Raw genomic sequence first — 17,110 nt, 5'->3', positions numbered from 1 at the left:
TTTTGAACCAATGTAAAGTGTCTATGAGCACTTTTAAAAGTGATACATGAATAAGATGTATTATAATTTTAATTATCAAAGAGATTATCTGAGGGCTTTTTTATCATATAGAAAGATCTAGATGTTGATATTACGATATTACGATATTACGATATTATTTATTTTTTATTTTTTCCTTTATTTCTTTATCTCTTCAGAATGTTGGAGACGTCCCATTAAAAGTTCATAAGTGACTCTGGCTGATCTAAAATTTATATTTTCCTCAGCCACGTTCACAAAAAGTATTTATACACAACTCACCAATGTAATAATGTTATAATGATTTATAACATGATTTATAATGATTTTTTTTAAATGAAATGACTCGTTCTGTGTTGTTGCGGATCATTATCACAAGAGTAAATAAACTGTGTTACAAGCTTTACTGGAATATGCAGGAATAAGATAAGATATCTGTAACATATAGATTAGGCCTGGATACAGCTGAGTCATCAGTTTTTGGACTTGCTCTGTCATCTTTACAACACAAACACGCAGTTTCACATCAATTGTCAGTAACTGTCTCTCAGTCAGACATTTGAGTCACAGCTCTGTCCCAGCTCAGTGAGTGGGATGTTTGCATACGAACTTCTAATCAAACACTGAACCCACGACCTTGTTGGAGATAAATATCCCACCGAGTCAAACCGCTCCTCATTCTCCGAGAGGACGAGACAACAACTGGTGGCTGGAGCAACATGGTGCCGTCACTTCTCACAACAGCCGGAGCTCTTCTGCTACTCGTCTCCTTCTCTTCTGCAGTAAGTCATCGAATCTAACCCAAAATTTTTCACTGATGCAGTTTTCGTCAGCAGAAAATAAATCTGAATCCTTTTGTCCTTTTTTTTCCTGCAGCAACTCAGAGGAGACGCCGCCCCATCGTGCACCCAAAATGACGGCTTTGTGAGTAAAAGGATGTAAAGACTTTCAATGTTTTTTGCTGTGGGACTTGCATGATGTTTTTTATCACTGAGTCACACCATGATTGACATTTCTCACTTGCTCTTTCTGCACTCAGGGGATATACTGTCCCACCACATGCGGCGTGGCTGACTACTTGATAAGGTACATGCCAGCGGTCGACAGGGAATTAGACAATTTGCAAAGGGAGCTGGATACAATCGCCAATCTGACCCAGGGTGCCGATGAAAAAATCGTCATCATGAAAGATTCGACTTCTACAGTTCAAAAGAGTGGCCTACAAGGTGCCTGGAACAAAATCATTGCACTTTAGCAAGCAGTTTATTTGACTTAATAATAACTAAACCAGTGTAAATATATTGGATGTTTTATCGAACTGGGTCGATTTGATTTTTCTTTTCAGACACTTACTTCAGGAAGTCGTCGAGCATGCTGGACGATGTGGCTCGCTTTGAAAGCACCATCATCACACAAGAGCAGCAAATAAAGTAAGTTACCAAATGACAAATTAAACCTTTAATGGCTCCATAGCAATGGTGTTTTGTTTTATACAGACAAGAGTAAAGTAAAATTACTCAAGTACTGTATTTAGTATAAGTTTGAGCTCACTACAATTTAATATAAGTACTTTTGCAAATTTGTTTCTTATAAATCGTGATGCATTGGCACATAGACACATATTTATATTTAAAAGTAGCTCCACCATTTCATTTGAAATAAATAAATAAAATAAATAATATAATAAATTATATATAATTTATAATGTGATTCAGTAAAATTTGATGAATGTCAAATATAATCCGTAGAATAACACTTTAAAAGAAATCATGTTGTACTTCGTCCTTGTAATGGAATACTTTCACAAAGTTCAAACTCTGCTCAGACCCTCAGGTCAATGCACGCCAGCCTCCTCGCCCACACAGTTTGCACTGAGCACAGATCAGATGGCGATTTGCAACCACACGACTCAGACTCATGACTGATTTTTTTTTAAACGCACTTCAATCACGTCTATTCCCAAGTTTGATTTGCCTTTTTCCAATTACTTCTCATTTTCTTATTTGATCTATTTTAAGTCTTTTTTATTTATTAAGAAACGCAGGCGTGAATTACTCGGGAAACCCCCTCATTCAGCTCCTGTTTGTTTCTGTCCCCTCAGTGAACTTCAGAACCTGATCTCCTCTAACGAGAGGAGAATGGCGGACCTGAAGCAGCTCTCCATTCAGCTGCAGCAGAAATGCACCGAGCCCTGCACTGACACGGTTGACATCCAAACCATCACAGGATATGGTAAAAAAAACAAAAAAACACTCTAATCAAATGAACTCTGACCCTCAGGCCGTTCCCATTTCACAAGAAGTTTCTCAATCGTCCCTCATCTGAACAACATTTGTCCTCGTTCAGTGTTTAGTCAGAAAATCAATATGGTGCATCAATGCAGAGTAAACAGCTTTATTCCACGTCATTTGTTTTGACCTCATTTCAGAGAACTTTTTCAACATCATTCAGACCAACGACTGAAAATGAATTTGACCATAAACTGAAATAAGAGAGTTTATGAATGATATTTTTGTCTTTCTGTAAAATTGACTCGTGCTTTTCTTCTTCTTCTTCTCTCCTTTTTTACCAGATTGCCAGGACGTTGCAAACAAGGGTGCGACCGTCAGCGGTCTTTACTACGTGAAGCCGCAGACAGCCACTGAGCAGTTCCTGGTCTATTGTGAGATTGACAGCTTCGGACGCGGCTTCACAGTCATTCAGAGGGTATGTGTCACTTCAACCACCAAGAAAACTGACTGTGTGACGTCCTCATCCTGCAGCAGAGGACTCACACGTATTACTTTGAACAGTCAAGAACAACAATAAGAACAACAACAACTTCTACTACTACTAATAATAATAATAATCTTTATTTGTGAAGCACTTTTCAAAACAAAGTTACAAAGTGCTTCACAAATAAAGAAAAATACATTAAAAAAAGAACATAGAAACAAATGAAAACAGTCATAAAGGAATAAAGAAAAGAATAAACTCACAGATATTTGACCAAGTTATGGACTGTGCAGAAATGATTTGGGGGGGGGAGGGGGACTGAACTATTTGTTCTGATTTATTCTGAGTGTTGGTCATCTTTACTTTGGACTCGCCAATACCCTCCTCCCAAATTCCAATATATCACACGGATTTTCTCATTCTGGGCAAATCGAAAAAAATATTAGATCAGGTGATGTTATGTGTGACAAAAGAGATTTCTCTGTTTTTCACAATTAAACTGATTATTAGATCAATTTTTAAAATATAATAATAATAATAATAATAATACCAGCATTTCTCCCATGGGATCAATAAAGGATTGTCTTATAGTGAGAGATAAATAAAAGTAATACCCTTTCCTCACTAATAATTTGTACGCAGTCCAGTAGTCAGCTACACTTTGATACTGCACCGAGAACTGTTTTATTCACTTATCATAGCAACATTGTGCTTTTTTTCCGCGTGTCCACAGAGACGTGACGGCAGCGTGGACTTCCTCAAGGACTGGATCCAGTACAAGCAGGGCTTCGGTTACCTCTCCCCAGACGACACCACCGAGTTCTGGCTCGGCAACGAGAAGATCCACCTGCTGACCGTCGGCTCCACCATCCCCACTGTGCTGAGGATAGAGCTTGTTGACTGGGAGGGCAACACAAAGTATGTACACACACACACACGATAACAGATTATATAAGAGGCGAGCAAAGGGACTCTCTTACAAGGCAAACATGACCCCAGTGATGAGGTTCCCTTTGAAGAACAAAAATACCAAAAACACTAAACCCTCCATCCCTCCCCGCGGCCTCCTCTTTCTCCAGGCATGCAGACTACACCATGTTCAAAGTGGGGACAGAGGCCGACAATTATCGTCTGACCTACGGTTACTACTTTGGCGGTGACGCCGCGAGGCTTTCGATGGCTTCGACTTTGGAGAGGACCCCAGCGACAAGTTCTACACGGCACACCGGCATGCAGTTCAGCACCATCGACAAGGACAACGACAAGTTCGACGGCAGCTGTGCTCGACAGGACGGCTCCGGCTGGTGGATGAACAGATGCCATGCCGCACATTTGAACGGCAAATACTACCAGGGTAAGAGCACGTGGCCACAACCAGGGCTAAACCCTGTTAACTTGGAGGTGTTTCAAGCAAACACAGCGAAATCGTGTGTTGTCTACTCTAAACTGTCTGTGTTCCCCTTCATCCAGGCGGCAGATACACAGAAAAGGATGCAGGTGAATTTGGCTTCGACAACGGCATCATCTGGGTGACATGGCACAGCCGCTGGTACTCCCTGAAAGAGACGACCATGAAGCTCATTCCCCTGAGCCGCATCGCAGCAGGCGGCGGACAGCAGGCGGGTGTGAAACAGTTTGGCGGACTTTGAATTTAATAAAAACACACACACACGTGTTTGTGGTCCGTACTCTGTATGTTCAGCATAACAACCCTGAAATCACCCCAGATGAAATAAAATACTTCCATGGGGAAATTTCAGACTCCATGGTGTTTCTCCATGTGATGTTTGCGTGTTGTGGTGATCTGACGCAGCCGGACACTGATGCTCAAACTCTCCTTTCTTTACGTCAGTGTTGTATTAGAGCTTGAAATAAATGTCTTTTCTTTACCAATCTGCTTTGTCGTTACTTTACCAAACAGTTTAAACAGTTTACTTTACCAAACAGTTTAAAAAGTCTGTAACAGCCATAACATCTGTTTTATAAAACAACGTGAGATTCAGACTGACACACAGAGAAAGTGAACATGAAACCAACAAGATCTGTGTTTGAACCGATCCCGAGACGATTCAAATGTTTTTTAGTTGTACACAAAGTGTGTATAGAAAACTGTTTAATGCAGTTTAACAGCCCTGAAATAAAAAATACATTACCTGTAAATATTTTGTCAACTTCATTTGTGCAGAATAGCATCAACAACACACTGCGACAGTATCAAAATCCCTTGTTTTCCAGAATGTGGTTTTTACTGCAGATTTCCGGGTTCATTCTTATAAGACAACACACAAACATTCAGAGGAATTATAACGGAAAGATACAAATAGCAGCCTATTTGTTTTGTATTTAATCAAACGGCTTTTTGATTGATGAGGGATTTGGCTCCACGTGGAACATTTGAAACAGGGTTTGAACAGAGTCCAGCGATTTGCTTTAGAAGCAGCCGAACACAATCCATCAGTAAAGGTTTGTCTCCACAAAATGAATAAATAAAAGATATTGACCAGGACAGTAATACTCAAAGTACTTATTAAAGGGTACTTGAAAACATCCCAGGAGAAATTCAGGAAGTGTATGATTAAATTAATTTAACTGAAGTGCTGTTCATAGAGTCTCTTCATTACATGTGGTTGTTTGGCAAAAGCAAAGTCACATGAATTTGACCATAAACTGAAATAAGAGAGTTTATGAATGATATTTTTGTCTTTCTGTAAAATTGACTCGTGCTTTTCTTCTTCTTCTTCTCTCCTTTTTTACCAGATTGCCAGGACGTTGCAAACAAGGGTGCGACCGTCAGCGGTCTTTACTACGTGAAGCCGCAGACAGCCACTGAGCAGTTCCTGGTCTATTGTGAGATTGACAGCTTCGGACGCGGCTTCACAGTCATTCAGAGGGTATGTGTCACTTCAACCACCAAGAAAACTGACTGTGTGACGTCCTCATCCTGCAGCAGAGGACTCACACGTATTACTTTTGAACAGTCAAATAACAAGTAATTTGCAAATAAGAACAACAACAACTTCTACTACTACTAATAATAATAATAATAATCTTTATTTGTGAAGCACTTTTCAAAACAAAGTTACAAAGTGCTTCACAAATAAAGAAAAATACATTAAAAAAAGAACATAGAAACAAATGAAAACAGTCATAAAGGAATAAAGAAAAGAATAAACTCACAGATATTTGACCAAGTTATGGACTGTGCAGAAATGATTTGGGGGGGGGAGGGGGACTGAACTATTTGTTCTGATTTATTCTGAGTGTTGGTCATCTTTACTTTGGACTCGCCAATACCCTCCTCCCAAATTCCAATATATCACACGGATTTTCTCATTCTGGGCAAATCGAAAAAAATATTAGATCAGGTGATGTTATGTGTGACAAAAGAGATTTCTCTGTTTTTCACAATTAAACTGATTATTAGATCAAGTTTTAAAATATAATAATAATAATAATAATAATACCAGCATTTCTCCCATGGGATCAATAAAGGATTGTCTTATAGTGAGAGATAAATAAAAGTAATACCCTTTCCTCACTAATAATTTGTACGCAGTCCAGTAGTCAGCTACACTTTGATACTGCACCGAGAACTGTTTTATTCACTTATCATAGCAACATTGTGCTTTTCTCCGCGTGTCCACAGAGACGTGACGGCAGCGTGGACTTCCTCAAGGACTGGATCCAGTACAAGCAGGGCTTCGGTTACCTCTCCCCAGACGACACCACCGAGTTCTGGCTCGGCAACGAGAAGATCCACCTGCTGACCGTCGGCTCCACCATCCCCACTGTGCTGAGGATAGAGCTTGTTGACTGGGAGGGCAACACAAAGTATGTACACACACACACACGATAACAGATTATATAAGAGGCGAGCAAAGGGACTCTCTTACAAGGCAAACATGACCCCAGTGATGAGGTTCCCTTTGAAGAACAAAAATACCAAAAACACTAAACCCTCCATCCCTCCCCGCGGCCTCCTCATTCTCCAGGCATGCAGACTACACCATGTTCAAAGTGGGGACAGAGGCCGACAATTATCGTCTGACCTACGGTTACTACTTTGGCGGTGACGCCGGCGACGCTTTCGATGGCTTCGACTTTGGAGAGGACCCCAGCGACAAGTTCTACACGGCACACAACGGCATGCAGTTCAGCACCATCGACAAGGACAACGACAAGTTCGACGGCAGCTGTGCTCGACAGGACGGCTCCGGCTGGTGGATGAACAGATGCCATGCCGCACATTTGAACGGCAAATACTACCAGGGTAAGAGCACGTGGCCACAACCAGGGCTAAACCCTGTTAACTTGGAGGTGTTTCAAGCAAACACAGCGAAATCGTGTGTTGTCTACTCTAAACTGTCTGTGTTCCCCTTCATCCAGGCGGCAGATACACAGAAAAGGATGCAGGTGAATTTGGCTTCGACAACGGCATCATCTGGGTGACATGGCACAGCCGCTGGTACTCCCTGAAAGAGACGACCATGAAGCTCATTCCCCTGAGCCGCATCGCAGCAGGCGGCGGACAGCAGGCGGGTGTGAAACAGTTTGGCGGACTTTGAATTGAATAAAAACACACACACACACGTGTTTGTGGTCCGTACTCTGTATGTTCAGCATAACAACCCTGAAATCACCCCAGATGAAATAAAATACTTCCATGGGGAAATTTCAGACTCCATGGTGTTTCTCCATGTGATGCTTGCGTGTTGTGGTGATCTGACGCAGCCGGACACTGATGCTCAAACTCTCCTTTCTTTACGTCAGTGTTGTATTAGAGCTTGAAATAAATGTCTTTTCTTTACCAATCTGCTTTGTCGTTACTTTACCAAACAGTTTAAACAGTTTACTTTACCAAACAGTTTAAAAAGTCTGTAACAGCCATAACATCTGTTTTATAAAACAACGTGAGATTCAGACTGACACACAGAGAAAGTGAACATGAAACCAACAAGATCTGTGTTTGAACCGATCCCGAGACGATTCAAATGTTTTTTAGTTGTACACAAAGTGTGTATAGAAAACTGTTTAATGCAGTTTAACAGCCCTGAAATAAAAAATACATTACCTGTAAATATTTTGTCAACTTCATTTGTGCAGAATAGCATCAACAACACACTGCGACAGTATCAAAATCCCTTGTTTTCCAGAATGTGGTTTTTACTGCAGATTTCCGGGTTCATTCTTATAAGACAACACACAAACATTCAGAGGAATTATAACGGAAAGATACAAATAGCAGCCTATGTGTTTTGTATTTAATCAAACGGCTTTTTGATTGATGAGGGATTTGGCTCCACGTGGAACATTTTAAACAGGGTTTGAACAGAGTCCAGCGATTTGCTTTAGAAGCAGCCGAACACAATCCATCAGTAAAGGTTTGTCTCCACAAAATGAATAAATAAAAGATATTGACCAGGACAGTAATACTCAAAGTACTTATTAAAGGGTACTTGAAAACATCCCAGGAGAAATTCAGGAAGTGTATGATTAAATTAATTTAACTGAAGTGCTGTTCATAGAGTCTCTTCATTACATGTGGTTGTTTGGCAAAAGCAAAGTCACATGAAGTGGATTGGTATTTATTTTCCTCTCAAAAAGACCAAAGTTAAACTTCATATCTCAGCCAGGACAAATGATTAACTTTAATAAAATTGTCCTGTTTTCACTTCTCAGTGATTAAGCCCAGAATAACGGTTTCAGCTGGAATAAAACTTTTTATATTCGGCCGCAGTTAATTATTAAATAATAAAACAGGACACAGAAGCCACTCTGTGCTCGTGTTGTAGTGACAGACTTCTTATCAGAACATGTTACTGTGTGTATTTTGACTCACAAGAGAGCAGTTTGTTTACCTTGAGTTGTGTACTGGTAGTACTTGTCCCCATGCATCATATCACTCACTACCTGTGGAGTTCAAATTCCATCCGGCTCATTGCAGATGGTTGTGCCAAAATGGCAAAGCCTGTTTGTGGCCTAACACTGGTTATTTGCACATTAAGGCCCGTACGCAGCTCAACACTGCCTGAAGTCTGCCAGATCAGATTCAACTAAACTAAAATATACAAGGATAGGTTTACTGCTATATTTGATCGTTCGGTTCTAGTCCTATTATGTCACAACATGGTCAATTGTACATTATGTCTCTTACTTAGTAAACTGTTTTTGGCGTTGGAGGATGGAAAACCTTAAATCCATGTACTTTGTTAGGCAAACATGGCCTGGTACACAAAGACAGGAAAAGCAAACTTTGGCCCGAGCCACTCATTACACTCATTTGTATATAGTCGGGAAAATTTCCTTATGCGGACATTTAGATTTTTCTTGTGCAAAGGTGAAGAAAAGTGGAAATGATTTTTTTTTTTACATACATCATTTTATATACACATCCTTTATACACGTCCATAAGTCTATACAACAAACACTGAAAGACCATAACTACAGTGGGAAAACAATACAAGAAAAACATAAACAAAAATATAAAGAAACTAGACATCTTGACAAAATAAGTAAGTATTTTTTAGAATATAGGACTAGATGGTGAATATATTTTGTATGTTTGAAGGTCTTCTGCACAATTTAACTTACCAACTACCAGTAGACGTTAGCAGGTGTTAGCAGCCACCAGCGGATGCGTCATCAAGTGTTTTGGCCTTGTGATCAATGATACAGGCCGAACCTGAGGGTACACTGAGGCTAAAGGTGAATCTGACTGGCTACTGGCTTGAATGGCAGCACTATGAAAACCATGTGGCCGCTCAGTAGATCAGACATCATTGCCTCTACACGTTATTAAACTAAACACTGTCCTATTTTAGAACATAGGACAAGATGGAGAATATCCCTCACTGCACTAATTAATGCCTACCACCAGTTGATGTTAGCGGATATTGGGACACATCTTCAGTTGTGCACCTTAGTGTCATCGGGTGTTTCGGCCTTTTAATTATTGACAAAATAAGTAGGTAAATAGTAAATATATAAATAAATAAAGTAAATGAATAAATAAATATAAAATAAATGTATAAATAAATATATAAATAAATATCCTATGGAGGTAAATCAGTCTCATCAGATTTTTTAATTTTAAGCACTGAATTGTTTTTACATTTTTGACCCATGTGTGTAAAATTGATGTAAAAATACAATTTATTTTTGTTTTTTACAGTTTGTTTATAAAGTAAGAAAAAACCTATGTGTAAAACTTTTATTTTTGTTAAGCAAAAATAGTTTGGGCTCCTCCTCCTCCTCCTCGCCGGTAGAGGGCGCTCCGAATGTTTAAAAAAAGTTTCTTTGTGTTATCTACTTCCGGTGCAGCGGGTCACCGTGTGGTCTTTATTTGGTGGTTTCCGTGTTTTCAGACCCGCGGAGCGACACCAACAGAGATTATTCACATTTTTTAACTCCATCGTCGCATCGGTTTATTCACCAGCACCATGTCGGAGGTGAGTCCATGTCTGAAGTTATCCTGCGTCTTTTCTTCTTCTTCGCTCCCGCTTTAAAAACCCGGAGCCTTCGGGCCCGGCTAACCACTGGAGCCCGTTGCGTTAGCGTAACGTTTCCCTGTGTTGGGCGCCGTGTATTGAAGAGCGGAGCGACTCTTATAAACGATTCAGTCTCAGGTCAAGTTGAGTGAAGTGTGTTTGACTGAAGTCGTGTGTTGTTCCGCAGGACGTCCAGAAACACTCGGTCCACACTCTGGTCTTCAGGTCCCTCAAACGGACCCACGACATGTTTGTGTCCGACCACGCGAAGTCCATCGCGCAGGACGATGAAAGGTGACGATCTACGTTTTGTGTTGTGTTTTACTTGTCCCTTTTAAAAAGTCCCATACATCTTACACTAAGTTTCTAGGACGTGTATTTGTCTTAAGTATAATATTCTGCTTCTTCAGAGGTAAATATGAACTGGGTTGTTAACACAATAAGATTTACCTGCTCCAACATTAAAGTTATGTTCACATTAATGCTTCAGTCATTATAATCTAATACATGGTAAGGAAATGGAAAATTCTTAAAATATATATACATATCTAATATCCTGCAAGTCTTTTAATGCAGGATTTTTACAGTAATGAGTATTTCTACACTTTTCCCTGAAGTAAAAGATGGTGTCTTGGAAATACACGTCTATCTCGTTCCTTGTCCAAATCAATTTGTGTTTTTCTCGCATTTGTAGCCACAAGGTGAAGCTGGGTGTGAAGCTCAAAGCGGACTACGCAGCAGTTCTACACATGCCCGTCCTGAAGGAAGGAAAAGACAGAGTCCCACATCTCCCAGGCAGCATGCAGGGACACCAGAGCTACGCAGCAGGTGAGGAGGACACGGCACAATTCAATATAATCATTTAATAACTAGTGAGAGTAACAGGTTCATTTAAATTCAAAGGAGGACATCGATCCCCTCAAATGCCAATAAATCTCATTTACTTATATCCTCTACTAAGTGTAAGGAATTAAGTGAGCAGTCAAAGCAATAAGTTAGTTCTAATTAGTTTTGCATTCAATCTGAAGTAAGTTTGTCGTCTGAAAGAAAATTCTTCTTCTTCTGAACACTGACTTATTTTTCTTTTCTTGTGTTTCAATAGATGACCCAGAATACCTGATCACCGGGACACATGCGTACCCCTCTGGACCTGGTAAGTACACTTTTACCACGCTTCATACTTCAAATGTTCCCACTGCCGTTCACCCAACTGCTCCAGTGTTTCCAGTGTCACACCAGTGTTTCACCCAACAGGAGTTGCTTTGACCGCTGACACAAAGATGCACAGGAATCCCAGTGAGGGAGGAGTCCTTTCCATGGCGTTGGCTTTGCCACCCTCACAAGCCAGGTACACACCTTTTTTTTTCTTCTTTTGAGGATGTTGTTGGTAGTTATCTATTCTAAATACTTATTGAAGTACATCAACAGTACTTATTTTGGTTGTTGTTGTGTTGTGTTTCAGGCAGGACATTAGCCGCACTGCAGCCAGTGTCGGTGACATCCATCGACACGCAGGAGCAGAGAGATCTCACCCTCACTCTACTGCTCTGGTAGGTCCCACTGTAACTCCACGTTCACTTCATATGATGTAGTGTTTATCTTTGGTGTGAGAAGAAGTTCAGAGTTGATGTGAAGAATGTATTTCTTTCAGTCGCTCTTGGAAGGAGGTGGCACCAGAAATTCTGCGCTCATGAGAAAAGGACCAACCATGCCCAAGCCCCAGTGGCATCCACCGTGGAAACTGTTTCGGGTAACTGCAGATCATTCTTAACTTAATACAATATTTTCTTTCATTTGTTGATACACGCACACGTTTAAGTTTGCTCTACACCTCAATTATATTCTGTGTTTTGTCTGATAGGTCATCAGTGGTCACCTTGGCTGGGTGAGGTCCATCGCTGTGGAACCTGGGAATCAGTGGTTTGTCACTGGGTCTGCTGATAGAACCATTAAGGTGAATTAAGTGGAACTAACTGACAGTCTGGAGACCCTAAATTGGGTTATGTTCTTTTAGGATCTTAATATGACTTGAATGCTGTTTGTCATAACAGATTTGGGACCTGGCCAGTGGGAAACTGAAGCTCTCTCTGACCGGACACATCAGCACCGTGCGCGGTGTAGCCGTGAGCACCCGCAGCCCCTACCTGTTCTCCTGCGGTGAAGACAAGCAAGTCAAATGTTGGGATCTGGAGTACAACAAGGTATGTCACTGTAAAGAGTCACTGTGAAACGTGGATTTTTTTTTTGTAGCAGTCACTTGACAGTACGAATCTGTTCTAGGTCATCAGACACTACCACGGACACCTGAGTGCTGTGTATGGCATAGATCTGCATCCGACCATTGACGTGCTGGTGACGTGCAGCAGGGATGCCACCGCCAGGGTAAACTTCCCTCTGCTACATGTGTTTAATGGATGAAGTGATGTGAGAGGTCTAACCTACAGTTTGTTAAAGTGTCTCAAACAGTCTAGTAGAGATCAAACTTCCATCACAATGAATCCGTAGACAATATGATGTATTGTGTAAATTCGGCCTCTGCAGGATTAATTAAATGGACTAATTGGATTTCCTTTCTGTCCACGCAGGTGTGGGACATCAGGTCGAAAGCTAACGTGCACACGCTAACCGGCCACACCAACACCGTGGCCACAGTGAGATGTCAAGCTGCGGAGCCGCAAATCATCACTGGTAGATTACATTTTACAAACTCAAATCAAAGAATTTTGAACCATCACATTCAGTTTAAAGCTGCTGTGAACTCTGGAGGTCAGTGGGTTTTCTACTGTTAATCCCAGACTGTCTAACTTCTCACAGGCAGCCACGATTCAACCATCAGGCTGTGGGATTTGATCGCTGGTAAAACCAGAGCCACGCTGACCAACCACAAGAAGTCTGTCCGAACTCTGGTGATGCATCCCAGACAGTAAGTGTGATGTTGAGTGGAGCACTGACTATTGACATTCAGTCAATAGTCACTCAACAGGAAGTTAATACAGAGAGATTTGATATATTGCTGTTAATCATTTGTCAAATACTAAATGTCCATTTTATTCTAAATAGAATAAACCTGAGATTTAAGTTTAGACACAATGAGCTCTTGGACATTTTACAGTCAACAATAACCCAAAACAAATAATGAAATGTGGTCATTAGTTCCAGTCCTACTTGAAGGACATGGTTTCCAGGTGCAGTCACACGTTTGACCACTGGGGTTCGAAATGCCTCAATAATGTTAATTTCTTGTTTTTTCTTTTTTTACAGATACACGTTTGCTTCTGGTTCTGCCGACAACATCAAGCAGTGGATGTTTCCAGATGGCAACTTCATCCAGAACCTGTCGGGTCACAACGCCATTATCAACACTCTGGCTGTGAACTCAGATGGCGTCTTGGTGTCTGGAGGTATTTATTATTACCGTAACTGTTACTTTCCCCTCCTTTTTTTTTTTTTAAAGGTCATGTTTCATCTATAGAATATAAATTAGCTTTAATTCTTTTGTATTTGAGTCGTTATTTGACTAAAGATTTAATTGTGTGATTTCTCTCAAGCCGACAATGGAACCATCCACATGTGGGATTGGAGGACAGGCTATAACTTCCAGAGGATCCACGCAGCTGTGCAGCCTGGATCCCTGGACAGCGAGTCGGGCATCTTCGCCTGCATGTTCGACCACTCGGAGAGCCGACTGATCACCGCCGAGGCCGACAAGACCATCAAAGTGTACAGAGAGGATGACACCGCGGTAAGTTTGACAGTTAAATTCAAAGCCGCTGTGCATTTCTGTGCTCGTCTCCACATAGTTTGAGGAAATCTGTTTTCTCTCTTACAGACAGAAGAAAGCCATCCGGTCAACTGGAAACCAGAGATCCTCAAGAGAAAGAGATTCTAATTATTTTTCGTGTTTTCTTCTCACAGTAACAATAAAATGTATTTCTACCAAAACCTCCTGTTGTAGATACACCAATCAAGTTTTGTTAGTTAGTTACTTTATGATCAGACAGATTTCTTCATCACAAGCGAACACCCCCAAAAAATACAGTATTTCTGCTTTACTCCAAAAACCACTTGCAGTCTTCGTCATACGACGTCAGTCCGAGGAAGTGGCCGTCTCGGACCGCCAGGAAACTCCCTGAGCGCTTGTTCTTGATGATGACGGCTCTCTTGTGGCTCTGGTCCGTCTGGTCCACCAGCAGCAGCCACTCTTCAGACTCGGAGGGGCTGACCTCAGAGTGGACCTGGTTCCTGCTCCAGTCAAATCCTGCAGAGGGAGAAGACTTTTGTTTTGTCCTGACTCTAAAGAATTGCCAGTTGTACAGACGTGTGGAAAATATAACATTGCCCTTTTTTTCTGGATTGCGATGTCACATTTCTTTGGCTTCATTTAATAAAAAGACATGTTTTTCACTCTTATTGTTTTGTCGAGTGCCGATGAATTTCTCTACTCACCGAGGAATCTGTTGGTGACGACATTCCTGTAGAACTTACAGCCGTTGCCCTTCATCTCCTCCCAGTAGCAGTGATCTCCTGCAGCCTCACTCAGCTCCACTGTGTTTCTGCTCTCAGTGGTTGTGGGGATCATCTGCTCGCCTGAAAACAAAAGTCATGACTTTTTTTTTTTTTTATGTTTGTATTATTGAACACGCTGTTTAGTTTTAATGTGCAGATCTCAGGAGAGCCACCAAGATGAAAGTCTCACTTCTCAGAAATAACATTTAAATTCCCACCTCCCTTTAGTGTTTATCAATCAATAAAATACACTTCATACAATCAATGTAACACAAAGTGCTTTAAAGGACAAAAGTAAAATCATAGCCCCACCCTAATGGGAATATTCATAAATTCCAATCTTTTTCATCTCATAAATTTAAAATTAGGAAACATCAAAGATAAACTAGGTTGAAATATATATAATGATAAAATACAAAAAGAGGAATTAGTAAACACAGATATAAAGTAAGGTATTATTGTGAAAAACAATTCCAACAAAGTAAATAATAGAATAAATGAAATACGTCTAAAATGTTTAGGACAATTCCAGTATACTTGTATCATATAAATTTCAAAAACGTAACTTGGTTACCTCGTAAGGAACTATATATATATCCAAGCTACTATTATTAGTACTATTAATAGTATTTCAAAAATAGTTTGCATAATTAATGATGAAATGTCTTTTATGAGAATTGTATTGCTGGCATGAGGAAGACGCTTCTGAAGCCACATGTACAAGTTTACATCAGAAAACATGTATAAATATGCCTTATTGAACAGTTGTTGATTTACAGATGGAAATAACTGCTCCAATTCAAAATCCTTTACAATCTCAAACCACAATCTGATCCTATACAGTCGACATTTGTTCTTTCATATCCATTAAGTGTATTTACATCTTCAGTGACCTTCTCTGCGTAAGTGAGACGTCTTCTTTGTCTGTTCTGTGACTGAACCAACCTTTATATATACATATTGAATATTTGTTTACCTGAGTCGTGGATGTAGAGCTCGGAGACGGCGTGACGGAAGCCTCGGCCTGGTTTCTTTTTCAGGCAGGGCTTCGGTGGCTCTGGTTCATCCTCCTCCTCCTCTCTGGGAGCTTCCTCCACGGCCAGGAGGTGACCCACGTTAAACATGATCTCCTCCTCCAGAGATCTGAGACACATCTCAAAGAGCTCCTCGTCCTTTTCTGCATTTCTGCAACATGACAGCAATGACAGTAGATGTTTGGGTGGAATATTCATAGAGGTGAATACTATTTAAATACATTTTATCTATGGTTATACATCATTTTGGAGCATGATCTTCACATAAATGTCACCTTTCATCCTCTCAAGCTGTTGACGTGGTTTTAAATGTTCCACCTGCTCCTTTCAGAGGCCTCCTCACCTGAAGTCCACCCACAGCAGGCCTGCAGTGATCAGCCCCAGCCACTCACTGGCCTCCCAGTTCTTGGTGAGCATGACGGGCACCACGATGACCTCCCTGGTGTCTGCGTAGTTGAGCTCCTTTTTGCAGCTGCGGGACGCCTGGTACTCTGGGGTCATGAAGGGGCAAATCACCACGGCCTCCTCCACGCCTGCAGCCATCCTGAAAACACACACAGACTAAACACATGTTCTAATCTATGTTACTCCCAAAGATAGAAGATGATATTTAATCTTACGCATCATTGATGTTCCCCGTCACCCCTCCTTCTATGTCCATCCACACTGGCAGCCCATCTTCTTTGAGGCGGTTGTAGATCTTCTTCACCAGAGCCTGGTCGTCCCACTGGTAAGAGAGCATGATATGAGACGGCATTTTATCTCTTTTTGTTGCTTTTAACTCAAATCTATCTAAAAATAATCCCGTGTGAGGCAGCTGAGACCAAAGTTTTCAGTCTTCTGAACAAACCAAACAATAGGAGCATCAGTAGTTATGCTGCGTGTTTACTCGGGCACGATGCTCAGGTTACATCTGTTGCTAGGTTACAGCGCCACACAGGGAGGACGCAGGATGGCTTGAGTGACCTGAAGCAGCAATAATGGCTTCACAATGATAATCAAGTATTGTTCACACAGAATTAATTCATAGAGACATAAAGGTCTGATGTTTGATCCTGGGAAAAGTTCACTGGTAAAGAAATTAACACTTTCAATGTCTGGTGTTATTTTTAGCTAAATATGATAACAGTAATGATAATAATAAAAATAAAAATAATAATAACAAACTTTACTTTCACAGTTACAAGGTGCTTCACAAAATAAATTAAAACTACAATGATAGAAAATTGTACAAAAGCCAGATCAGTCAGATCATTCAATTTATAGTAAATAAAAGTTTGTAATTTGTAAATCAGATGCTAATTTTCATGGAATACAAATGCAATATTCATAATTCAACATAAAATCAAA

The 17,110-nt window shown here is 40.7% G+C and overlaps 4 protein-coding genes across 4 annotated transcripts; 3 read left to right on the top strand and 1 right to left on the bottom strand.

The window, feature by feature from the left end:
- The first annotated feature begins 681 nt into the window (after positions 1-681).
- On the top strand, positions 682-4,626 carry fgg (fibrinogen gamma chain). Its single transcript, XM_035165683.2, is given in 11 exon segments — positions 682-800; positions 895-942; positions 1,058-1,244; positions 1,364-1,448; positions 2,120-2,250; positions 2,591-2,724; positions 3,467-3,651; positions 3,813-3,895; positions 3,898-3,958; positions 3,960-4,087; positions 4,204-4,626. Coding segments are annotated over 11 exon segments (1,284 nt in total). The 5' UTR covers positions 682-737; the 3' UTR covers positions 4,383-4,626.
- Positions 4,627-5,459: 833 nt separating this feature from the next.
- On the top strand, positions 5,460-7,544 carry LOC118117681 (fibrinogen gamma chain-like; the record flags this gene model as incomplete). The annotated part of the gene is made up of 4 exons (XM_035170128.2): positions 5,460-5,624; positions 6,380-6,564; positions 6,726-7,003; positions 7,120-7,544. Coding segments are annotated over 4 exons (807 nt in total), but the record flags the coding sequence as incomplete, so codon positions are not given.
- A 2,497-nt stretch (positions 7,545-10,041) lies between these two features.
- plrg1 (pleiotropic regulator 1) lies at positions 10,042-14,630 on the top strand. Its single transcript, XM_035181309.2, has 15 exons — positions 10,042-10,181; positions 10,408-10,514; positions 10,915-11,048; positions 11,323-11,373; positions 11,475-11,568; positions 11,683-11,770; positions 11,872-11,970; positions 12,082-12,174; positions 12,272-12,421; positions 12,501-12,602; positions 12,806-12,908; positions 13,035-13,143; positions 13,482-13,621; positions 13,769-13,962; positions 14,050-14,630. Exons 1-15 carry the CDS (start codon positions 10,173-10,175, stop codon positions 14,107-14,109), a joined length of 1,533 nt encoding a protein of 510 aa, XP_035037200.1. The 5' UTR covers positions 10,042-10,172; the 3' UTR covers positions 14,110-14,630.
- Positions 14,270-16,675, bottom strand: LOC118117676. Its single transcript, XM_035170114.2, has 5 exons — positions 16,381-16,675; positions 16,104-16,304; positions 15,703-15,911; positions 14,667-14,807; positions 14,270-14,478 (listed from the first exon to the last, which is right to left on the bottom strand). The coding sequence occupies exons 1-5, from the start codon at positions 16,515-16,517 to the stop codon at positions 14,270-14,272; spliced, it is 897 nt and encodes a 298-aa protein (XP_035026005.2). The 5' UTR covers positions 16,518-16,675.
- Positions 16,676-17,110: the final 435 nt, after the last annotated feature.

This window comes from Hippoglossus stenolepis, chromosome 2 (assembly GCF_022539355.2).
Source record: "Hippoglossus stenolepis isolate QCI-W04-F060 chromosome 2, HSTE1.2, whole genome shotgun sequence".
Lineage (NCBI taxonomy): Eukaryota > Metazoa > Chordata > Actinopteri > Pleuronectiformes > Pleuronectidae > Hippoglossus > Hippoglossus stenolepis.
This window is presented reverse-complemented; position numbering and strand designations above follow the sequence as displayed.